This window comes from Oncorhynchus keta, chromosome 28, assembly GCF_023373465.1.
Source record: "Oncorhynchus keta strain PuntledgeMale-10-30-2019 chromosome 28, Oket_V2, whole genome shotgun sequence".
NCBI lineage: Eukaryota > Metazoa > Chordata > Actinopteri > Salmoniformes > Salmonidae > Oncorhynchus > Oncorhynchus keta.
This window is the reverse complement of record NC_068448.1, coordinates 54,197,753-54,223,548: the sequence shown is the minus strand read 5'-3', so window position 1 is coordinate 54,223,548 and position 25,796 is coordinate 54,197,753. Positions and strand designations below refer to the sequence as shown.

The window sequence follows — 25,796 nt, the reverse complement described above, 5'->3', positions numbered from 1 at the left end:
GTAGACCTTACAGTGAAATGCTGAATACAACAGGTGTAGTAGACCTTACAGTGAAATGATGAATACAACAGGTGTAGTAGACCTTACAGTGAAATGATGAATACAACAGGTGTAGTAGACCTTACAGTGAAATGATGAATACAACAGGTGTAGTAGACCTTACAGTGAAATGATGAATACAACAGGTGTAGTAGACCTTACAGTGAAATGATGAATACAACAGGTGTAGTAGACCTTACAGTGAAATGATGAATACAACAGGTGTAGTAGACCTGACAGTGAAATGCTGAATACAACAGGTGTAGTAGACCTTACAGTGAAATGATGAATACAACAGGTGTAGTAGACCTTACAGTGAAATGATGAATACAACAGGTGTAGTAGACCTTACAGTGAAATTATGAATACACCAGGTGTAGTAGACCTTACAGTGAAATGATGAATACAACAGGTGTAGTAGACCTTACAGTGAAATGATGAATACAACAGGTGTAGTAGACCTTACAGTGAAATGATGAATACAACAGGTGTAGTAGACCTTACAGTGAAATGATGAATACAACAGGTGTAGTAGACCTTACAGTGAAATGATGAATACAACAGGTGTAGTAGACCTTACAGTGAAATGATGAATACAACAGGTGTAGTAGACCTTACAGTGAAATGATGAATACAACAGGTGTAGTAGACCTTACAGTGAAATGATGAATACAACAGGTGTAGTAGACCTTACAGTGAAATGCTGAATACAACAGGTGTAGTAGACCTTACAGTGAAATGATGAATACAACAGGTGTAGTAGACCTTACAGTGAAATGATGAATACAACAGGTGTAGTAGACCTTACAGTGAAATGATGAATACAACAGGTGTAGTAGACCTTACAGTGAAATGCTGAAGACAACAGGTGTAGTAGACCTTACAGTGAAATGATGAATACAACAGGTGTAGTAGACCTTACAGTGAAATGCTGAATACAACAGGTGTAGTAGACCTTACAGTGAAATGCTGAATACAACAGGTGTAGTAGACCTTACAGTGAAATGATGAATACAACAGGTGTAGTAGACCTTACAGTGAAATGATGAATACAACAGGTGTAGTAGACCTTACAGTGAAATGATGAATACAACAGGTGTAGTAGACCTTACAGTGAAATGATGAATACAACAGGTGTAGTAGACCTTACAGTGAAATGATGAATACAACAGGTGTAGTAGACCTTACAGTGAAATGATGAATACAACAGGTGTAGTAGACCTGACAGTGAAATGCTGAATACAACAGGTGTAGTAGACCTTACAGTGAAATGATGAATACAACAGGTGTAGTAGACCTTACAGTGAAATGATGAATACAACAGGTGTAGTAGACCTTACAGTGAAATTATGAATACACCAGGTGTAGTAGACCTTACAGTGAAATGATGAATACAACAGGTGTAGTAGACCTTACAGTGAAATGATGAATACAACAGGTGTAGTAGACCTTACAGTGAAATGATGAATACAACAGGTGTAGTAGACCTTACAGTGAAATGATGAATACAACAGGTGTAGTAGACCTTACAGTGAAATGATGAATACAACAGGTGTAGTAGACCTTACAGTGAAATGATGAATACAACAGGTGTAGTAGACCTTACAGTGAAATGATGAATACAACAGGTGTAGTAGACCTTACAGTGAAATGCTTACTTACGAGCCCCTTACCAACAATGCAGTAAAAAAATATATATGTTTTAAATACAGATAAGAATAACAAATAAAAGTATTTAAAGAGCAGCAGTAAAATAACAATAGCGAGACTATATACAGGAGGGGTACTGGTACAGAGTCGATGTGCGGGGGCACCGGTTAGTTGAGGCAAAATGTACATGTGGGTAGAGTTATTAAAGTGACTATGCATAGATGATAACAACAGAGAGTAGCAGCGGTTTAAAAGAGGGGGGGCAATGCAAATAGTCTGGGTAGCCATTTGATGGTGTTCAGGAGTCTTATGGCTTGGGGGGTAGAAGCTGTTTAGAAGCCTCTTGGACCTAGACTTGGCGCTCCGATACCGCATGACTTGCGGTAGCAGAGAGAACAGTCCATGACTATGGTGGCTGGAGTCTTTGACAATTTTTAGGGCCTTCCCCTGACACAGCCTGGTATAGAGGTCCTGGATGGCAGGGAGCTTGGCACCAGTGATGTACTAGGCCGTTCGCACTACCCTCTGTAGTGCCTTGTGCTCGGAGGCCGAGCAGTTGCCATACCATGCAGTGATGGTGCAGCTGTAGAACCTTTTGAGAATCTGAGGACTCATGCCAAATCTTTTCAGTCTCCTGAGGAGGAATAGGTTTTGTCGTGTCCAAGGAACTTGAAGCTCTCAACCTGCTCCACTGCAGCCCCGTCAATGAGAATGGGGGCGTGCTCTGGCCTCTTTTTCCTGTAGTCCACAATCATCTCCTTTGTCTTGATCACGTCGAGGGAGAGGTTGTTGTCCTGGCACCACACGCCCAGGTCTCTTACCTCTTCCCTGTAGGCTGTCTCGTCGTTGTCGGTGATCAGGCCTACTACCACTGTTGTGTCATCAGCAAACTTAATGATGGTTTTGGAGTCGTGCCTGGTCATGCAGTCATGAGTGAACAGGGGGTACAGGAGGGGGCTGAGCACGCACCCCTGAAGGGCCCTTGTGTTGAGGATCAGCGTGGCGGATGTGTTGTTGCCTACCCTTACCACCTGGGGGCGGCCCGTCAGGAAGTCCAGGATCCAGTTGCAGAGGGAGGTGTTTAGTTCCCAGGGTCCTGGCTTAGTGATGAGCTTTGAGGGCACTGTGGTGGTGAAGGCTGAGCTGTAGTCAATGAATAGCATTCTCACATAGGTGTTCCTTTTATCCAGGTGGGAAAGGGCAGTGCGGAGTGCAATAGAGATTGCGTCATGTGTGGAACTGTTGGGGCGGTATGCAAATTGGGAGTGGGTCTAAGGTTTCTGGGATAACGGTGTTGATGTGAGCCATGAGCAGCCTTTCAAAGCACTTCATGGCTACAGATGTGAGCGCTACGGCATGTCATGAAGTGACGCTGTAGGCTGACTAATACCACCTTCTTTCTATAGCTCTCAAGGTACCATAACCTCATCAGAACCAAACAGCTAGTAACACTTCAGACCATCACGATGAAATCATCCCACCTTGGTGTTGACCCTGAAAACCAGTCATCCCCATCATGACTCATCAATGGTGAGTAAAAACCCCTCAGAAACACCCTTTACTGCGCCCATCCCTTCCTGGGTGTAGGTTGCATATGGGTATGCCCCAAATGGCACCCGGTTCCCTTTATAGTGCACTCCTTTTGACCATGGCCCATAGTGACCTCTGGTCAAAAGTAGTGCACCACAAAAGGTAGAGCCGGGATGGTACCAGTGTCCTAATCATTTTTCCCATGGCAACAATGACAACAAGAAGCACACCAAACTCGTCAGGTATCGTCAGAACCCTAATATAGAGAACAAGGTGCCCTTCCCGGACGCATACTACAACTGAGTATTCAACACAGACACTGAGAGAGAGAGGAAGTACAGCACGGTAGCATCGGCATCGTTAAGGAACTGATATGTAATACCTATACGTACAGCGAGGGCTTTTAACAAGGCTCTATGCCAGTCCACTTAACAGGAAAGCATACTACAACAACTACTCAAATCAATGGTTGAGACAGGAGGCTGAGGCCTTTAAACAGATCCCGACCAATCAATAGGTCTCTACAGTAAGTGCTGCCTCATGTCTTCTGGCTCGGTGACAGCAGCAGCTCAGTGCTCGGGGAGTGATGGCTCTTCTATCCATCCTTATGGATCATTAAGTGGCCTGGCTCTTACTTCTAATACTACTGCATGAGAGTTTTTTGGGCAGAATTCATAATGGCACTTTTGGTATATAACGCATCCAGGATTTTTCCTCTGTTGTATAGCTGCATGTTAGACATTTTTTGAAACAGTATGACACTAATACTTTAACTTATTTCACATTTTGAACATTCACATATCATGAGCCGCAATAAATGTGTTGGCAGTATACTATAGCTCGAAACCCAATTTAATTTTATTCCACCTCTCTCTCTGTCTTTCACCCAAGAGCGAGGGAAGAGAGGAGCGCTAGAACTCCTCCCTTGAGTACTCCGGTCCACCTTTAACCCTCCTCCCCCCCAGCGCTGAAACTAAACAGCTCATCACAGGAGACAAAGACAGCGGTGCCAAAATACCACCGCCTCCACCCAGAGCTACAGGAGAGAGACTCACTCAGCTGAGACTGAGGAGAGTTCCCATATCTCCAGCTCAATAGGTGGAGCTTAACCTTCTCAGTATGGCTAAATTGCAGTGGGCCAGATCCAAGAGAACTGAAGCACTAAAGGGGCTACAGACGCTGAAGTGTTGAGGGAGGGATCTTTCCTAGGCCTTGCCATTTCACTCCACGAAGATGAAACGGGTAGAGTGAGATATAGGAGGAATGATTATACGGAGAACTTCCTATTCTTCCAGCACCTCCTCCCTCACTAAACATGAGCCAAGTCAGTCAGAGAGGAACAAACAGCAAGAAAACACGATTCTCAGTATTGCACCTGCAATACCAATCATGCTAGACTGTTTTCGTGTAGTTTTCTCTCTAACTGGCGAAACAAATTCCCATAGTGCACTCTTAGAAAAAAAAAGGTGCTATCTAGAACCTAAAAGGGTTCATCGGCTGTCCCCATAGGAGAACCCTTTGGAGAACCCTTTTTGATTCCAGGTAGAATCCGTTTGAGTTCCACGTAGAACCCTATACACAGAGGGTTCTTCATGGAACCCAAAAGAGTTCTACCTGGAACCAAAAAGGTTCTACCTGGAATCAAAAAGGGTTCTCCTATGGGGACAGCTGAAGAAACCCTTTGGAACCCTTCTATCTATGTGTAGTCATACAGACACAGCAGATGCTTTTCTTGCAACTGACTTGAAAAGAGCATCTGCTAGGCCTTTGTTATTGATCAAAATGTAAATGTAAACTGTGCCGCTGCTTTGACCTTGGGGGGTCCAGGCTGGGTTCACAGGAGGCTGGTGAGGGGAGGACAGCTCATAACAATGTCTGGAATGGAGTAAATGGAACAGTATCCAGAACATGGAAACGCTGTGTTTGATAAGTAAAGTAAGTGAGTGGCCTTACACAAGCCTTGGCTTTTGCGAGCCGGAATGGCTAACGCGAGGCTGTGTTTGATACCGTTCCATTTATTCCATTCCAGCCTATTTGAGCCCATCCTCCCACATTAAGGTGCCACCAGCCGCCTGTGGCTGGGTTACTGAAAAGCACATCGTGACAACTGTTGCTGTGAAAAAGGGCTATATAAATACATTTGAATGATTGATTAACCAACCTTGATGCCGTTGACTTGCAGTGTGGTCTTCTCCTGTGTCTCTGTCCCTGCAGGGCTGTTGGCTGTAGCTGTAGTGGTATAGGTATAGGCCAGCTGTGGGATGAGGATAGTCTGGTTGTTACTAGTGGTAACTGCCCGGAGGCAGGGCATGCCTGCACGGCCCTGGTCAGTGATGGCATAAATGGTCCCGCTGGGCAGCTGAGTGGTCATGATACTGATGGGGTTGGCACTTTGTGGGCTGGCGGTGTACAGGGACACAGGTTGACTAGTCACGTGGTGGCCAGCGGCGCCGGCGAGCGGAAGTTCTTTCTTTGTTCTGCAAGTCTTCGTCAAGTTCAGGGGTTCGTCCTGATGGGAGTAAACAGAGGCGTGGTAAGTGGCGGCGGCTGCGGCCTCCTCTCGGGTGGGCTTTGGTAGCGACAGGTCCAGAGGGCCATCAGTGCTGTCCGAAGAGGAGGGTTTGGCTGGGACGGGCCCCCCGGCGGTCAGGTTTAGTGGTGTGGGGGAGGCTGGGGAGCGCATGGAGCCGTTAACCTCAGCCGGAGTGGCCTCGGCTGGGCCGGACTGCATCATGGTGGGACCCTCTGTGTCCTGCTCTGGTCTTACCTTAGGGGACACAACTGTGGCCCCAGGACTCTCAGACAAGGGTCCCTCTTCCTCAGACGGAGGTGTCGGAGCTCCTAGTGAGACCTGACTGCTCTGCATCTTGTCGAACCACTTCTTGACCACGTCGGTGGGCAGGCTGACTGAATCTGAGATCTTGCTGAGCTCCTCCTTGGTTGGCTCAGCGTTTAGGGCGAAGTAGGCCTTGAGGAGGGACAGGAGGTTCTTGGGCTGGTTCCCGACCCCCTCGGACAGTAACGAGGTGATGGCCGACTCTGATTTGTCCCCATTGATCCTGAGGCCTGAGGCCTTCTTACAGTGCTCGAGTGCGTGGAGCACGTCCAGACCACCGGGGCAGTCGCCACAGAGCAGACAGGTCTTAGTGGTCTCCTCCCCCTCCTCCTTCTCGTTTTCCTCTTCCATCTTCTCCTCTTTGCTCCTGGGGGGCCTGCTGAGTGTCAGGTCCTCTGGGAGTCTCTGCTGGGCCTTGCTGCAGGGCTCTATGGCAACCTCGGCCAGGGGCTGAGCCTGGGGCTGGCCTGGCATTGTAGCCAGAGTCTGAGGTTCCTTCTTCAGGTTCTGGGCAGTGAGCTGGGTCTGGCTGGGATCGAGGCTGTAGTTGATGATGATCTTGGTAGCGTTGCCGTCCTGACCGATGATGGGGAGACTGATGGCTGAGATGAGCTGCTGGTGAGGAACACCCGTCGCCCCTGTGCCGGTCCCCACTGCCTTGGCATTGTTCTCCAACATCTGTCTGATCATGTTACCGTCCACCGCCACCTTCAAGATGAAGATGATAATGGTTTGTTCATTGTTCAACAAATAATTGTACAAATAGCAACAAGCAGCTCATTGCAAGTATTTCATGAATTGTAAGTTGTATTTGAACTGATGATGAAGACAATTACATTAATCAAAGCTACAATCTATTTGCAATATTAAAGCTGATCTACCCCCTTTAAAAAAAAAAGTGGCATTTGAACTACAATTAAATGATTAAATACAGAGTACACTTTAGTCCTTATTACAAGTTTACAAATCACCTTCAAGATGTTCTGCAGGTCTGCCAGGTTGATGCTGATGGGAGATACCAGACCCATGGTGGGGAGCATCACAGCCTGCACCGCACCCTGCAGGGGGCCCGCGGCACCCCCGTTTAACACCCCTCCTCCATGACCGTTTCCTCCTGTCGTTGCTGGAGACAACACCATGGCCTTGTACTCATAGTCCACTGGCTCGCTCTTGATCTGATTGAGGGGTAGTTGCTCCTGTAAAGGTTTATCCCAGATCTGTGTGCGTGTGGTGGTGGAGGAGGGCGAGGCGGGCATGGCTGGGGACGGGCACTGGGACGCCTTGGCGCTGGGCCGGGGGCGGCCGTTGACTGCCGAGATCACGCTGATGCACTTCTTACTGCTGATGTGGGAACTGTAGGAGCCCGAGTGGGAGAAACGCTTCTTGCAGTTGGAGCACTCGTACGGCTTCTCTCCTGTAGAGACAGAGGGCCATGCACAGACAACACACACACACACACACACGACCTCCATTAGGAACAGAGCTAAATGAATCAATCTCCTCGGGGGAAAAGGGACTAATGCATTTCAATGACGCTTAAAGGCTGAGGATAATGGGTCCATTGGGAAATACTCTCTAGTTGTTGGCCGGAGCCGCCAAAAGAAACACAATTATGTCACATTAGGACGAAGCGCAATGCTCTGAAACACAATCAAGGACACATGAACACACAGAGTTACTAAACATAAATATTTGTTGGATGGAGGCAGAAACATCGGTGCAGATGGTGTGGCCAATAGAAACTCACGTATACAATTACCCCAACCTTTTTTCCACATAACAAAATACACACGCACGTTCACAAACACACACGCACACACACACACACACACACACACACACACACACACACACACACACACGCACACACACACTCACTGAGGTGTCCACTCACCGCTGTGGATGCGTAGGTGCTCCTTCAGGTGGTGCTTGTACTTAAATGCTTTTTCACATTCGGTGCAGTTGAATTTGCGGTTGCCCCCCGACTGCGTCACGTGCCTCTGTCAGACAAAGGGAGAGAGGGTGAGGGGGATGGTCAGCTCACTTCAGTCACACACTCATGGAGACAGGCACTTTGTGCTACTTTCAATTCATGAAACAACCGCTTTAAACAATGGATAAAAACAATGGTTAAATACCAGGATATTAAATTCATCATGGATGTGATCAACACTGAGCACATGCCGTGAGCCTACTTTCCCACTTCCTGGGTTTCGGACACAAAGTTCACATCACCTTTTATCTACACTCTTAGAAAAAATTGTTCCAAAAGGGTTCTGTGGCTCATAGTAGGATAACCGTAGGATAACCCTTTTTTTGGTTCCAGATGGAACCCTTTTGAGTTCCATGTAGCACCTATAGAACGGGTTCTACATAGAACCCAGAATGGTTCTACCTGGAACCAAAAAGGGTTCGTCAAAGGGTTCTCCTATGGGGACAGCTGAAGAACCCTTTTAGGTTCTAGATAGTACCTTTTTTCTAAGAGTGTACATTGTAAAAACAAAATGGAAACAACCTGTACGTTTTTTTTCTTCAAATGTTTAATTGAACCTTTATTTAACTAGGCAAGTCAGTTAAGAACAAATTATTATTTACAATGACGGCCTGCCCCGGCCAAACCCCAATCCCAATGTTTTTGTCGCAATGCTTTGCTTTATCTTGGCCAGGTCGCAGTTGTAAATGAGAACTTGTTCTCAACTGGCCTACCTGGTTAAATAAAGGTGAAATTAATTTAAAAAATGAAATATAAAAAAATCACAGCCAGATGTGATGCAGGCTGGATTTGAACCAGGGACTGCAGTGTCTGAGACCACTGCGCCACTTGGGAGCCCCCTAAATTACTGTAATGAATTATGTTACCGTAAGTTTCTTTGGAATTTACGGTAACATAATGTACTTTTTAAAAAATCTTAACTTACAGGTAACTGGCTGCCAGTAAATTACCGTAAAAACAACCGTTTTTAATCTTTACATAATCTTTACTACACACTACGCAGTGCTGTAGCTAGTAGTTAGCAAACAGCAGGTATAGTTGTGTATACTTTCTATAAGTGTTATGTATAGGGTTGTGTCTATAAGTACCTGGTCTCTACCAGCTTTGTGGGCCGTCATGTGTCTCTCCAGCTGTGTGCGGTAGGCAAAAGTGTAGCTGCACTGGGAGCAGCTGAAGTTGTCCTCGCTCTTCTCGTGGCGCAGCTTGATGTGCTCCTTCAGGGACGTGTAACGCTTGTAGCCGCGGGAGCAGTAGGGACAGGTGAGGAGCTGGGAGAACGCATCCGGAGTGCCTGTTGGGGAGGGAGTAGAGAGACGGGGAGGGAGGGAGCATGTGAGTGGGTGTGGAGAGGTCTGTAGACTAATCAGAGGGTCAATAGAGAGTAAGGATTCTTTGATGTGGTTGATTGACAGACAGACACAGGAGCTCTGGACTGCTGTTTCACCTATTTCACCCGGTACTGACCGATCCTCTGTTAAGACTAACAGAGGGTCTGTAAACACTAACTACATGACAGATGCTGCAACATACTCTCTCACCTGCTGGCTGGATACTGTTGGTTATTCATTAGTAAAGTAACAGGTGTCACAACACTCCTGCTCTCGGAGTCGGAAATGTGCAATCAACAGCCCTAGTTCACACGAGTAACGTGACTAGTCTACGTGTCTTTAAAATATTGGAATTCAAGGCCTATATCTTTAAAAAAAACAATGAAAAACACCCATTGGTTTCAAATGAATGCCCAGACGTTGGATAAAAGCTGTCTGGAAACACGGTAGAACACGGTGAGAAGACATAAAGCACACCTAGCACCAGGACCCCGGGGTTGTTATGCGCCACTGGGTCCCACACAGGTAAAGTATTACCCGTTAACAGGTGATGTATTAAACCTCCCTGCTGGCCAGGTGAACCTCTCAGGATGTGAACACACACATTATCTCTCTCTCTCTCACACACACACACACACACACACACACACACACACACACACACACACACACACACACACACACACACACACACACACACACACACACACACACACACACACACACACACACACTATCACCCAGGTAGGTACTATCTGCTATTTGCTGTTTTTCCTCCTGTGAGTCTGACAGGTAACAGCCAAAAGCCCTTAACTCATAAAGAGCCCAGTGTGTGTCCATTTACAGCATAGAGAGTGTTAGTGTTAATGGATGGGGGGGGGTTAACACCTGCAGAGGAAGAGACGGAAGTCAGAACAACACAACAAGGTTTTGCCTGGAGGCATAAAACCTGCAGTCCCAGAGGTGGAGGTGTTGTGTGTAAAGCGTTATTGTGTAGAGTCCACTGTGGGAGGTAGGGGTGGAAAAGTGTGAAGTGTTTTTTTTTTGTGCGTTGCTCTTGCTCTGCTGTGCTTAATTCAGACCTGGGACCCTATGTCTGTGAGTGGAATCCTCTGTCTAATCAGTTAAATGATGTATCAATCAATTAACTACCAGTGAGAAAAGAAAACCAGTACTTCGTCCCGAACTGTGGAGAGTAGATGAACAGGTGAGGTGTGTGTGTGCGTGAGGTGTCCAGGTGGTGTGAGTGTTCCACGTACCGTTCTCGTCATGTCCGCTGGCCTCGGGGGTCCCTTGGCGTGGCTCGTCCTCCGGGGCTTCTGGATAAATGACGGCTGTGTCTCCCTGCTGCAGCATCTCTTCCACCAGAGCGTCCGTCCTGCCATCGTCCTCCCCGTCTGAACCACACTCCTCCCTCGCTGTAACCCACAGAGACAGGACAACTGTTTACACGAGGACACGAGGAAAGGACATTAAGGACCTCGCCGTTGTTCTAAGACCTCGCCATTGTTCTAAGAGCTCGCCATTGTTCTAAGACCTCGCCATTGTTCTAAGACCTCGCCATTGTTCTAAGACCTCGCCATTGTAATACATCATTTTATCATGTTCCTTCTATCTAAAAAACATGATGCTTAATTAGAACTGTGACCTCCAACCAGATACACAGGGAAGTCAGTACAGTCTAATGCACCCCCCAGAACCAACCAATCCCCATAGCGCCTAAATCCCCAGGCCTGCATCAACCTCTCTGGATTAAGAAATAACAACTTTCCCACTGTGGTGCCTAGTATCCTAATACCCCAGTAAATGAGATCCGTTATCCGTTATCAGGGAGCATGTTCTCTCCTCCGCATCACATCAGCTGCCGCCGCGCCACTAATGAGGGCTAATTAAGGATCTGTAGGCAGCAGTGTAACCTGAGGACACGGTTTGGAAATGAAAAGCTAGCATCATTATTATTAAGTAGTATTATTATTAACCCTTAAAAAAACAGTGAAAACAAGGAGGGGAGAGTTCTATTATCCTGTTTGACTGAAGGAAGTGAGAGGATGACGGCGATGACGAAACACCTAACAACAACGTCGACCTCCCGAAAGACATAAAGCATTACGCAACCGTTTAATGTACTGAGCAGACGCTGCTGGCCCCGGGGGAATTGAATTCTCCTGCTCGTTTCTTTAGTGTTGGGTTGAGGGTTGAGGTTGTTCTGTGAGTGTGAAGGGCTGTAAAGGTCTGACAGTGAGACCCAGCTGTGCGTTGCTGTGTCAGATGGGAGCAATGAGAAGTTGCACGCTCCGTGACTCAGCAAGCCCGGCAGGCCCAGTCAATTCCAACAGCTCTCCTCCTGCAGGGCCCAGCCCTCTCCTGTGCATTATGACAGCGATGAGACACGGTGGGAAATGGACGGTTCCACTACGCGGAACACACGGAACACACATCCCCCATGCCAACCACACGGTACACACACACACACAGTTACTGGTTACCGTGGCGATTAAATACTTTCAGCGGAACCACCCCCATCCTGCTGCCTCGCATCAAAGAAGGGAGAGGAAGGAGAAGGGGAGAGAGTGGAAGGGAATGTGAATGAAAGAGAGTGGCCAACAGTGTCTGTATGAGAGAGAGCGAGAGAGAGAGAGAGAGAGAGGGCGAGAGAGAGAGAGAGAGAGAGAGAGGGCGAAAGAGAGAGAGCACGAGAGAGAGAGAGCGAGAGAGAGAGAGAGGGCGAGAGAGAGAGAGAGCGAGAGAGAGAGAGCGCTAGGTGCTGAGAAAGTCAGATTTCAGGATTATATGCATCCTCAGTATAGAATGGAGGGATGGAGGGGGCAGAAGAGGGCCTCCTAACCCTCCCATTAAGCCACAGCTTTACTTCCCATGACCTCAGTGGAACCATCTCTCTCTCTCTCAACCATTCAGGAACGTCTTCACAGCTCTTCATTGAGATGGATTTGGAAGATTTCCACTTTCTTTTAATAACACGACGCAGCTAAATAGCAGCCTGTTTACCCAATCACACGCGTTGCTTTTTTTAAATAGCTGTATCTACAGTTACCTGATCCCTGCCTCACTCTGGCTCTCAGAATGATGTAACAGCCCTCCGACACACACAGCTACCCCGGGAGACTGTGTGTGTGAGGTAGGGTCTCTCTGAGGGTCGACACTTCCAGGTCTCTGGTTGTTATTGTTAAGGCCCCCTCGCTGTCTCTCTAAATTAGAGCTGAAGGCTACACGGTTCAAAGCCAGTCAGGCAGTATATGAAAAGTGGCCAAACATCGCTCTCAGACCGGTTGTGTGCTGACACATTGGACGTGAACGAACTGAAGCACGAGTGGAAAACCTGGAGAGACTCTGGAGCTCTGACTAAAACCCTAAAGAGGATTCATTCAAAATGCATTGTGTTATATACATACCGTTCAACATCCAGCGTCAATCCTTGATGCAATAACCCTCTAACCTTGTGCTTCAATAAAAAGTTCAACCCTAGTATCACCATGTTCCTAACTTTACAAGACAGCGACATCAGCATTTCCTGTCCTGGTTGAACTGGACTCACCTTTGACCCCTACTTCCTGTGGCTGTGCATCCTGCCCCAGTTTAGGTACCCTCTATAAGGGAGGGAGAGGGGGAGCCAACGTGTCTCGGAGATGAGCAGTTTCACAACAGAGAGGGAGTGATAGACTCAGTCCATTCAAATAATCCTAGAACAACAGGTTACAAGCCAGTGTGGTGGAACCTGGGAGGAATGTGAGGGATATCCTATCTATGCTACACACTGAGGGTACAAAACATTAAGAACACCTTCCTATTATTGAGTTGCACTTCCTTTTGCCCTCAGAACAGCCTCAATTCGTCTGGGCATGGACTAAAAGGTGTCGAAATCATTCCCCCGGGATGCTGGCCCGTGTTGACTCTAATACTTCCCGCAGTTGTGTCGAGTTGGCTGGATTGTCCTTTGGGTGGTGGACCATTCTTGATACACACGGGAAACAGTTACGTGTGAAAAACCCAGCAGCGTTGCAGTTCTTGACACGCTGGCACCTACTACCATACCCCGTTTAAAGACACTTCAATCTTTTGATTTGCCCATTCACCCTCTGAATGGGCACACATACACAATCCACATCTCAATTGTCTCAAGGCTTAAAAGTCCTTCGTTAACCTGTTTGGGGTGATTCAGGATCTACCACACAACTTCTCCAGCGCTCTCTGTCTGTGGGTTTCCCTTTCCTTTCCTGTTCTTCCAAGGTGTCTTAACTTGATGACTGAGGGTCCACTCATGACAAGCCCTACTGGAATGTAGTATGACTCATACTGTAGTATTCATCCTGAGTCAAGGCCCATTCTAATGTACTACTGAGACTCATCTTCACGGGAAACGCATGAGACATTGCAGAAGAGCTGAGGTGATTGGCATCATACTGTGTATCGAATCCTGCGACGTGAGCATGGTCAAACTCTGGGGTTTATTATATAGTTATAGATGCCATGCCGTAGCAAATACATGCAGTGCCTATTAACACAGTAATCACAGAGTGGAAAGAACCCTGCATAGTTCCACATGGCCAGTCAGTCAATACCTCCTTCCCCTTCCTCAGTCCTCAGTAACAATAATCATCCAGGCTGTTAAATGAGGTGGTTAAGGCTGTGTTTTACTGGCAGGTCTTTGGCGGTGCTACAGTGGATATTCATTTAGAACTAAATGAGTAATGACAGCGAGCAAGGGGCCGGTGATGCCATGTAATCAGGAAGAATGATTCAGGTAGAGAGGGGGGAAACGGAAGGAGGGAGCGCAGGAGAGTGAAAACCACCCCTACGGTATGTTTCTCCTCACTTGGTCGGAGAGTCTTTCATTTGAGCGCCAGACAACCAGAGTGGCGGAAAGATTGTGGCTGCAGCTTTCAATGGTTACGCTGACCTACAGTACAGAAAACTGTTTTAAAGGAAGAGGGCTGAGACTTGCATTATGTATAATCAGTTTAGTCCCTTAGCGCTGGCGTGTGAGAAAGGGAGAAAGCAAGAGAGAGATTATCATTAACAGAAGACTCGTACATTTCCTCAGTGAAAACAATGTACTGAGCGGTGTTGGGGGAAAAACATATGACATTATAAAATCCACGTACACAAACACATTTCTTTCCACAGGGCCGTGGGGTGAGACAGGGATGCAGTTTGAGCCCCACATTCTTCAACGAGCTGACAAGGTAAAAATCTGTCGTTCTGCCCCTGAACAAGGCAGTTAAGGTAGTTAATCCACTGTTCCTAGGCTGACATTTTAAATAAGAATTTGTTCTTAACTGACTTGCCTAGTTAAATAAAGGTAAATAAATATATATATATACAGTTGAAGTCGGAAGTTTACATACACCTTAGCCAAGTACATTTAAACTCAGTTTCTCACAATTCCTGACATTTAATCCTAGTAAGGATTCCCTCTCTTAGGTCAGTTAGGATCACCACTTTATTTTAAGAATGTGAAATGTCAGAATAATAGTAGAGAGAGTGATTTATTTCAGCTGTTATTACTTTCATCACATTCCCAGTGGCTCAAAAGTTTACATACACTAAATTAGTAATTGGTAGCATTGCCTTTAAATTGGTTAACTTGGGTCAAACATTTCTGTTAGCCTTCCACAAGCTTCCCACAATAAGTTGGGTGAATTGTGGCCCATTCCTCCTGACAGAGCTGGTGTAACTGAGTCAGGTTTGTAGGCCTCCTTTCTCGTACACACTTTTTCAGTTCTGCCAACAAATTATCTATAGGATTGAGGTCAGGGCTTTGTGATGGCCACTGCAATACATTGACTTTGTTGTACTTAAGCCATTTTGCCACAACTTTGCAAGTATGCTTGGGGTCATTGTCCATTTGGAAGTATGCTTGGGGTCATTGTCCATTTGGAAGACCCATTTGCAAACAAGCTTTCACTTCCTGACTGATGTCTTGAGATGTTGCATCAATATATCCACATAATGTTCCTACCTCATGATGCCATCTATTTCATGAAGTGCACCATTCCCTCATGCAGCAAAGCACCCCCACAACATGATGCTGCCACCCCCGTCATGGTTGGGATGGTGTTCTTCGGCTTGCAAGCCTCCCTCTTTTTCCTCCAAACATAATGATGGTCATTATGGCCAAACAGTTCCACTTTTGTTTCATCAGACCAGAGGACATTTCTCCATCTTTGTCCTCATGTGCAGTTGCAAACCGTAGTCTGGCTTTTTTATGGGGGTTTTGGAGCGGTGGCTTCTGCCTTGCTGAGAGGCCTTTCAGGTTATGTCGATATAGGACTAGTTTTACTGTGAATATAGATATTTTTGTACCTGTTTCCTCTAGAATCTTCACAAGGTCCTTTGCTGTTGTTCTGGGATTGATTTTCACTTTTCGCACCAAAGTACGTTAATCTCAGACAGAAAGCGTCTCCTTCCTGAGTGGTATGATGACTGCGTGGTCCCATGATGTTTATACTTGCGTACTATTGTTTGTACAGATGAGCGTGGTACCTTCAGGCGTTTGGAAATTGCTCCCAATGATGAACCAGACTTGTGGAGATCTACATTTTCTTCTGAGGTCTTAGCTGATTTCTTTTGATTTTCCCATGATGTCAAGCAAAAAGGCAATGAGTTTGAAAATAGGCCTTGAAATATATTTACAAGTACACCTCCAATTGACTCAATTGGAGCTTCTAAAGCCATTACATAATTTTCTGGAATTTTCCAAGCTGTTTAAAGGCACAGTCAATTTAGTGTATGTAAACTTCTGACCCACTGGAATTGTGATACAGTGAATTATAAGTGAAATATTCTGTCTGTAAACAACTGTTGGAAAAATTACTTGTGTCATGCACAAAGAAGATGTCCTAACTGACTTGCCAAAACTATAGTTTGTTAAACAAGAGATTTGTGGAGTGGTTGAAAAACAAGTTTTAATGACTTCAACTGTAACAAATATATACATGAATTGGCATGAGGGCACTAGAACAGTCTGCAGCACCCAGCCTCACTCTTCTAGAATCTGAAGTAAAATGTCTACTGTTTGCTGATGATCTGGTGCTTCTGTCCCCAACCAAGGGGGGCCTACAGCAGCACCTAGATCCTCTGAACAGATTCTGTCATACCTGGGCACTGTCAAAAAATCTCAGTAAGACACAAATAACTGTGTTCCAAAAAATGTCCAGTTGCCAGGACCACAAATACAAATTCCATCTAGACACGGTTCCCTAGAACACACAAAACTATACCTTGGCCTAAACATCAGCACCACAGGTAACTTCCACAAAGCTGTCAACGATCTGAGAGACAATGCAAGATGGGCCTTCTACGCCATAAAAAGGAACATTAAATTTGACAAACCAATTAGGATCTGGCAAAAAATACTTGAATCAGTTATAGAACCCATTGCCCTTCATGGTTGTGAAGTCTGTGGTCCGCTGGCCAACCATAAATTAACAAACTAGGACAAACACCAAATTGAGACTCTGCATACAGAATTCTGCAGAATTCCTCCGTGTACAACGTAAAACAACAAATAATGCACGTAGAGCAGAATTAGACCGATACCCGCTAATTATCAAAATCCAGAAAATAGCTGTTAAAATCTACAACCACCTGAAAGGAAGTGATTCCCAAACCTTCCATAACAAAGCCATCACCCACAGGGAGATGAACCTGGAGAAGAGTCGCCTAAGCAAGCTGGTCCTGGGGCTTTGTTTACAAACACAAACAGAGCACTAGGACAGCAACACAATTAGACCCAAACATATCATGAGAAAACAAAAAGATAATTACTTGACACATTGGAAGGAATCTACAAAAAAACAGAGCAAACTCGAATTCTATTTGGCCCTAAACAGACAGTACACAACGGCAGAATACCTGACCACTGTGACTGACCCAAAATGAAGGAAAGCTTTGACTATGTACAGACTCAGTGAGCATAGCCTTGCTATTGAGAGAGGCCGCCGTAGGCAGACCTGGCTCTCAAGAGAAGACAGACTATGTGCACACTGCCCACAAAATGAGGTGGAAACTGAGCTGTAATGTTTACTGTTAATTTTATATTGTTTATTTCACTTTTGTTTATTTTCTATTTCACTTGCTTTGGCAATGTAACATATATTTCCCATGCCAATAAAGTCATTTGAATTGAATGGAATTGTAATTGAGAAAGTGAGAGGAGGGAGAGGAAAGAGAAGGGAGAGAAGAGAGACATAGGAGAGATAGAGAGAGAGAGAGAGAGAGAGGTGGGAGAGGAGAGAAAGAGGGAGGGAGGGAGCGATAATTAAGAGGGAGAGAAAGAGAGAGATAAGGGGGGGGGGTGCCTGATCAGGCATGGACCTGGCCAGAAGCCAGCTCTCTTGGGTTTAGGCCGTTTCAGCATAACTCATGCTTTTGAAGTGTTTAATGTTCTCATGACCTGGCCAAAACCAATGACATTATTCTTCCCAAACTTTCCCTTTAAGAGGGAGCGAGCAGATGGAGAGGGGTGGATATGGATTATGTTGATGAGAGTGATATGTCTGGGGAGTAGGTCAGTCAGGTCTGAGAGAGCTGTTGAGACCGTCAAAACTGTTTGCATCACAGGCAGTCCACATAAAATAATACACAAATCTGTTTTGTATTGAGAGCTAAACTGATGACCAAACTCATCTTTCCAACCAAATATAATGAAGAACGTGCAGGTTGGCATTGACTCATGTACTGGAGGCAGCTCTGCAGAGTGGTCACTCGCTGGTACAGCCACAAAGTAATACAAAAACCCTAACCTTAATCCTTGCCTTATCCACACTGGTAACCATAATGCCTAACCTTAATCCTAGCCTAACCACACTAGTAACCATAATGCCTAACCCTAACCTTAATCCTAGCCTAACCACACTAGTAACCATAATGCCTAACCCTAACCTTAATCCTAGCCTTATCCACACTGGTAACCATAATGCCTAACCCTAACCTTAATCCTAGCCTAACCACACTAGTAACCATAATGCCTAACCCTAACCTTAATCCTTGCCTTATCCACACTGGTAACCATAATTCCTAACCCTAACCTTAATCCTAGCCTAACCACACTAGTAACCATAATGCCTAACCCTAACCTTAATCCTAGCCTAACCACACTAGTAACCATAATGCCTAACCCTAACCTTAATCCTTGCCTTATCCACACTGGTAACCATAATGCCTAACCCTAACCTTAATCCTTTTGCCTTATCCACACTGGTAACCATAATGCCTAACCTAACCTTAATCCTTGCCTTATCCACACTGGTAACCATAATGCCTAACCCTAACCTTAATCCTAGCCTAACCACACTAGTAACCATAATGCCTAACCCTAACCTTAATCCTAGCCTAACCACACTAGTAACCATAATGCCTAACCCTAACCTTAATCCTAGCCTAACCACACTAGTAACCATAATGCCTAACCCTAACCTTAATCCTAGCCTAACCACACTAGTAACCATAATGCCTAACCCTAACCTTAATCCTAGCCTAACCACACTAGTAACCATAATGCCTAACCCTAACCTTAACCCTAGCCTAACCACACTAGTAACCATAATGCCTAACCCTAACCTTAATCCTAGCCTAACCACACTAGTAACCATAATGCCTAATCCTAAATGAAGACCAAAAATGAAATGTTTGTTTTCATGAATTTGTACGATATAGACAATTTTGACTTTGCACCAGGCCCATCTAGCGGAAACAGATGAGTTCTGCCTCCAGGGCAAGACCCATGACAATAAACGTCACCCTGCGAAGAACACACTGTTCTATAAGTATGTTTACATAATCATATAAACACAACTCTGTCACAACATCAGGCCCTCCCACGTATTCCACTGGCTAACACACCGAGCCAACTGAACCAGTGTCATATAAGCAACAATCCAAACTAAATAGCCCTGTAAACGACATGTACCATTAAATAAACCTGTTACATTACATATACACTACACACTTGGCACAGGCCCTAGAACCACACACACACACACACACACACACACACACACACACACACACACACACACACACACACACACACACACACACACACACACACACACACACACACACACACACACACACACACACACACACACACACACACCATGAGCTAATGCTCCCTGCGAGATGGCCTTGGGGCAGCTGTTGAAATGTTTAACATCCTTTAACACCTCACATTGCTGTGCTCTGGGACCTGACATCAGACCCTCCCCACAGTGATGTCACTTGCAAGAGTAGCGGAGTGCGTATAAGTGTGTCGGTGCATGTGTGTAGGTGTGTGTCTGTATGTGGGATTGTGCGCGTGTGTGCTCAGGTCAGTCACAGAGCCGCTACAGCCCTCTAACGCCCACTAGCAACATGCAGTTCTCAACGTGGCCTTTTGCCACTGGTCTATTTTAGTAAGTTGAAGGACTCTGCCCTGGTGGCATTGTCCTGCTTAAATACCAGGCTTCCTGTCTTAAGTGTTAACCCCGCAGCCTGTCGTACCCATTGTCTTTCACTATCTCACAGTGCCGCGCAGGCAGAGCCCGGTCAAGGCATTACGTTCACTGTAAAGGGGTTGCCATGATTTCGACAGAGACAGAGGAGGCTCAGTGGCGTACAGTACACCAAATGTAACATCCAGTGCCTTCAGAAAGTATTCACACCCCTTGACTCTTTCCACATTTTGAATTTAAAACGGATTCAATTGAGATGTTGTGTCACTGGCCTACACAAAACACCCCATAATGTCAAAGTGGAACTATGTTCAAAAGAATGGCGTTCAAATTCATTTAAAAAAATGAAAAGCTGAAATATCTTGAGCCAATAAGTATTCAACCCCCCCCCCCCCTTTGTTATGGCAAGCCAAAATACAGTCTGGAATAGAAATGTGCTGAACAAGTCACATAATAAGTTGCATGGACTCACTCTGTGTGCAATAATAGGGATTAACATGATTTTTGGATGCCTACCTTCTCTCTCCACTCCACACGTCTGAAGGTAACCCATACAAATGCCTACCTTCTCTCTCCACTCCACACGTCTGAAGGTAACCCATACAAATGCCTACCTTCTCTCTCTACTCCACACGTCTGAAGGTAACCCATACAAATGCCTACCTTCTCTCTCTACTCCACACGTCTGAAGGTAACCCATACAAATGCCTACCTTCTCTCTCCACTCCACACGTCTGAAGGTAACCCATACAAATGCCTACCTTCTCTCTCCACTCCACACGTCTGAAGGTAACCCATACAAATGCCTACCTTCTCTCTCCACTCCACACGTCTGAAGGTAACCCATACAAATGCCTACCTTCTCTCTCCACTCCACACGTCTGAAGATAACCCATACAAATGCCTACCTTCTCTCTCCACTCCACACGTCTGAAGGTAACCCATACAAATGCCTACCTTCTCTCTCCACTCCACACGTCTGAAGGTAACCCATACAAATGCCTACCTTCTCTCTCCACTCCACACGTCTGAAGGTAACCCATACAAATGCCTACCTTCTCTCTCCACTCCACACGTCTGAAGGTAACCCATACAAATGCCTACCTTCTCTCTCCACTCCACACGTCTGAAGGTAACCCATACAAATGCCTACCTTCTCTCTCCACTCCACACGTCTGAAGGTAACCCATACAAATGCCTACCTTCTCTCTCCACTCCACACGTCTGAAGGTAACCCATACAAATGCCTACCTTCTCTCTCCACTCCACACGTCTGAAGGTAACCCATACAAATGCCTACCGTCTCTCTCCACTCCACACGTCTGAAGGTAACCCATACAAATGCCTACCTTCTCTCTCCACTCCACACGTCTGAAGGTAACCCATACAAATGCCTACCGTCTCTCTCCACTCCACACGTCTGAAGGTAACCCATACAAATGCCTACCGTCTCTCTCCACTCCACACGTCTGAAGGTAACCCATACAAATGCCTACCTTCTCTCTCCACTCCACACGTCTGAAGGTAACCCATACAAATGCCTACCGTCTCTCTCCACTCCACACGTCTGAAGGTAACCCATACAAATGCCTACCTTCTCTCTCCACTCCACACGTCTGAAGGTAACCCATACAAATGAATGGAAATATGGAGGTCGTTTTGTGCCAACAAAAATAAGGGGTTAAATACGTGTCCAAAAATACTCAAATAATTCCTGAGCTTTCGCACATCTCCTAGATATTGGACAGACACTTAAAAACCTTATTCCTTTATGATTGATTCATTTTTTTTTTTATAGTTCTTTTGGTCCTTTATGAATGTGTGATTCAATGTATTTTGATGATCTATAACAGTGAAGGCCACATTCAATATTTTATCAAATAATAGTTTTATGTATTTGTTGAATACACACTCCCCCATCATTAAGACTTTTAGAGTGTTTAATTACACTTTGGATGGTGTTGTCAATACACCCAGTCACTGCAAAGATACAGGTGTCCTTCATAACAGTTGCAGGAGAGGAAGAAAACTGCTCAGGGATTTCGCCATGAAGCCAATGGTGACTTTAAAACAGTTACAGAATTGAATGGCTGTGATAGGAGAACACTGAGGCTGGATCAACAACATTGTAGTTACTCCACAATACTAACCTAAATGACAGAGTGAATTGAAGGAAGCCTGTACAGAATAAAAATATTCCAAAACATGCTTCCTGTTCGCAATAAAGCACTAAAGTAATACAGCAAAAACATAACAAAGAAATGAACTTTATGTCCTGAATACAAAGCGTTATGCTTGTGGCAAATCTAACACAACATCACTGAGTACCACCCTTCATATATTTTCAAGCATGGTGGTGCTATGGGTATGCTTGTCATCGACAAGGTACTAGGGATTTTTATTAGCATAAAAGGAAACGGAATAGAGCTAAGCACAGGCAAAATCCTAGACATTGGGAGACAAATTCACCTTTCCGCAGGACAATAACCTAAAACACAAGGCTACATATACACTGCAGTTGCTTACCAAGACAACATTGAATTTTCCTGAGTGGCCTAGTTACAGTTTTTAACTTAAATCGGCTTGAAAATCTATGGCAAGACTTGAAAATGGATGTCTAGCAATCATCAACAACCAACTTGACAGAGCTTGAATAATGTTTTTAAGAATAATGTGTAAATATTGTACAATCCAGGTGTGCAAAGCTCTTAAAAGACTTGCCCAGAAAGACTGACAGCTGTAAAAACTGCCAAATGTGATTCTAACATGTGTGTATATGTATGTAAATGAGATATTCTGTATTTCATTTTCAATAAATTTGCTTACATTTCTAAAAACATGTTTTCACTTTGTCATTATGGGGTATCCATTTTGAATTCAGGCTGTAACACAACAAAATGTGGAATACGTTTAGGGGTATGAATACTTTCTGAAGGCTGAAGGCACTGTAAATACGGTATCAAAGTATTTTACAATACCGTAAAAATTTACTGTGTTATATTGTAAAAGAAAAAGTAAATGCTACCGTAATTTGAATTAAAATATTAATGAATGAATGAGTGAGGGGAGGGGGTTTGTATTTCACAGTATTTTACTGTAATTACAAGGGATTGGTGCAAGCAGGTTGGCTACTTGATAAAGTGTTTACACATTGCAGCATATGAATTCATATTTGTGTCTTATATCACTTGCACTTAAGCCTTAAAAAAGGCTTCCAAACTGGCAGTGACAAAACAGACCAAAAAGGATGTTCAAACATTTAAAGGTGCAATATGCAGAAATCGCTCTTCCATTTCCTAGTTGCTAAAACTGTGATAGTTTGCCTAAATGTGTAGAAAATTATTGTACCATCTAAACTCCTTGAAGCATTTCACTACACTCGCAATAACATCTGCTGACCATGTGTATGTGACCAATACAATTTGATTTGAAATATCTTTTCAATAACCAAAAATATTGTATTTTCAGCTATTTGAAGCCGGTGTACGAAACTGAAAGTAAAAGACGCAAGAATGAAACTTAAGAACGGGAAGCATAAAAGTAGCGCACATAGAACAGATCTACCGCTTCTTAGACTTGCTTTCAATGAGAATGACAGATCTATAACTCACATTTCTATGCTAATTTGGTCGGGTCACCCAAAAAGTTACATATTGCAGGTTTAAGACTTGCTGCCACTCTAATCTGTCCCCTTTCCTTTTTAAATTGATGGAACACTAGGAGTTAAAATGGTACAGCCTTCTCACTAACAGACTAAGGCACACCTCAAAATACGTTAATGAGCCAGAAACAACAATACCATGCACCCACTCGTGCTCCAAAGGTTTTTGGCTCTCCAATGATACGGTACGGCACTGTTTTCAGTTAACATAACCTATTCCAAGGCTGGGATGAAATTACAGTACCATTCAAAATACAGCAATTTTCCCACAATGCACCATCATTTACAGTACGGTGCAGTTAAACGTTTCAGAGTTTTTTTTTCTGTGGATCATTCGTAAAATTACTGTGCAAATGACAGTTTTCTGTGACAGTGTATTCTTAACTGACGCCATCTTTACTGAGTTCAGTGCAAGGAAGAATACGTTTTCAAAGACTTGCATTAGAACAGCAGACAGTCACCAAATGTTGCACACAGAGAAACAGGCACGGAGAGGGAGACAGAGAGAGAGAGATCTTTGTGTGTGTGGGTGTGGGCGTGCGCTTGTGCTTGTATGTGTGTGCGACCTGCATCAACTAACCTTCATCTGAGCGGTCTCCGTTGTGATCTTCACTGGGCACATTACTGTCACAGTCTGCCCCGTCTGCCAGACTCCCGTCCTCCTCCACGATGTGAAGCTTGTCCTCATCATCTGAGTCTGAGCCAGGGGTCTTCACCACATTACTGTAGTTGGTTACTGCAGAGAGAGAGGGGGGGGTCATCTCACTGCCTATCAACGATTACCATGATAGAAGTGTCAAGTCTGCCCCCCCCACCGGCCTTCCCTCGTCACACGCATCAGCGATATTGGACTCACCTGGACTCATTCATCACCTGTTTATTTACTCCCTTATATTTGTCCGTTCCTTCCTCTGTTCCCTACAGCTGCATTAATTGTTTTTTTGTGTTACTCGTTTGCCGACGCTGTTCCTGTTGTTCCTGTTGTTTGACTCCCCGTACCTGCTCCGTCTCTCCAGCGTCATTCCATGTGACAAGAAGTGAGGCGCGATTTTAGACAAGGACGATGGAAGGTGCCGTATTAGATGGCAGAACGGTCTCCAATCTTGGAATATAGTCAATCATGCCAGCAGTTTAGAAACATTTGATCAGAAAACAGGCCAATAAATCATACAACGGCGAACGCCAAAGCACTTCGTTACAATCAAGCAAGGAAACAGAGGACACCTAAATGATGTCTTCTCGACACAAAGAAACAGAACGGCTCTTCTCAAACCGCCTCTCGAGATTCAGTCTTTTTCTCCTGGAGGTGCCACACAGCCAGTGACCTCCATTCCATTCCAGCGTTAGTTCACACAGAGGTATGGGAAATGTGTCTGCCTCGTAGCAGGCCTGACAAGTCGAATTACCTGTGGATGCTAAGGGACGTGCTAGCCTAGCCTAGCATGCTGACATTATACAGCAGGAGAACATGTACTGTTTATGAATGTGACATGTATGGGTTGGAAATGTGTAATGAAGTCCTTGTTCAGGCCCGTAAGAGGGATGTAAACGTAAAGGGGAACGTTCATATATGGGGCCTCATGTGCTTCCTACTAGCCGATAGCCTATAGTTAACGTAACCTGTTCCAAGCCTGCCTCCATAGTAAACCTTGAACTCTCCCCTCCCCCGTCCATGTCTACATCTTTCCCGCTCCATCATTACTGTCAGAGGTGTGTGTGTGTGTGTGTGTGTGTGTGTGTGTGTGTGTGTGTGTGTGTGTGTGTGTGACCCTCTAGTGCTACAGGGTTGGAGCGCTAGGAGAGTCTCAGCCTACAGAGGTGATTATTAAATTATGCTGCCACTCGGCAGCAGATGTGTGTGTGCTTGCATGTGTATTTGCATCTGTGTATTATTGAGCTTGGGACCTGGGACTAATTACACTTCATACGGCCTCTCATCATTTTAACCTGTTTCTCCATCTCTCTCTCTCTCTCTATTCCACCTGTGGGGACTGTCTCTCTCTCTCTCGCTCCCCCTCTCCATCCATTTGTTCCCCAGCTCACAATACTGTGCCTCTCTCAAGACAAATCAATTCTCCTCTGAGAGGCGCCCAGTCAGCAATGGGCTCAAGCTGCAGAGCTGAAACGCAGGTCACACACCTGCACCCACATCACACACACACTGCACAAAACCACACACTACCTCCCCAGACCACATTCTCTGTTCGTATCGCTCTCTGTCCGTATCTCTCTCTGTCCGTATCTCTCTCTGTTCGTATCTCTCTCCGTCCGTATCTCTCTCTGTCCGTATCTCTCTCTGTCCGTATCT

The 25,796-nt window shown here is 45.2% G+C and overlaps 1 protein-coding gene and 2 long non-coding RNA genes across 4 annotated transcripts in view; all 3 read right to left on the bottom strand.

Annotated features, from left to right (window-relative positions):
• The window catches only part of LOC118361563 (zinc finger E-box-binding homeobox 1-like), a 73,711-nt gene that overhangs the window by 4,954 nt on the left and 42,961 nt on the right, over positions 1 to 25,796 (bottom strand). Inside the window, exons 1-7 of one of the 2 annotated variants that reach the window (XM_035741587.2) lie at positions 24,345 to 25,169; positions 24,069 to 24,224; positions 10,636 to 10,794; positions 9,137 to 9,339; positions 7,950 to 8,055; positions 7,027 to 7,469; positions 5,381 to 6,763 (exon numbers count right to left, since the gene is read on the bottom strand). In XM_035741587.2, the coding sequence (XP_035597480.1) occupies positions 5,381 to 6,763; positions 7,027 to 7,469; positions 7,950 to 8,055; positions 9,137 to 9,339; positions 10,636 to 10,794; positions 24,069 to 24,224; positions 24,345 to 24,354 (2,460 nt within the window). In that variant the 5' untranslated portion in view covers positions 24,355 to 25,169. Of the gene's footprint in view, positions 1 to 5,380; positions 6,764 to 7,026; positions 7,470 to 7,949; positions 8,056 to 9,136; positions 9,340 to 10,635; positions 10,795 to 24,068; positions 24,225 to 24,344; positions 25,170 to 25,796 lie in introns of those variants that run through there. The other variant, XM_035741586.2, reaches the window with a different exon arrangement.
• LOC127912825 (uncharacterized) lies at positions 18,182 to 19,056 on the bottom strand. The gene is made up of 3 exons (XR_008083554.1): positions 18,668 to 19,056; positions 18,424 to 18,519; positions 18,182 to 18,277 (listed from the first exon to the last, which is right to left on the bottom strand). It is a non-coding gene; the product is annotated as an uncharacterized LOC127912825 (long non-coding RNA).
• Positions 20,199 to 21,423, bottom strand: LOC127912824 (uncharacterized). The gene is made up of 3 exons (XR_008083553.1): positions 20,736 to 21,423; positions 20,540 to 20,686; positions 20,199 to 20,441 (listed from the first exon to the last, which is right to left on the bottom strand). It is a non-coding gene; the product is annotated as an uncharacterized LOC127912824 (long non-coding RNA).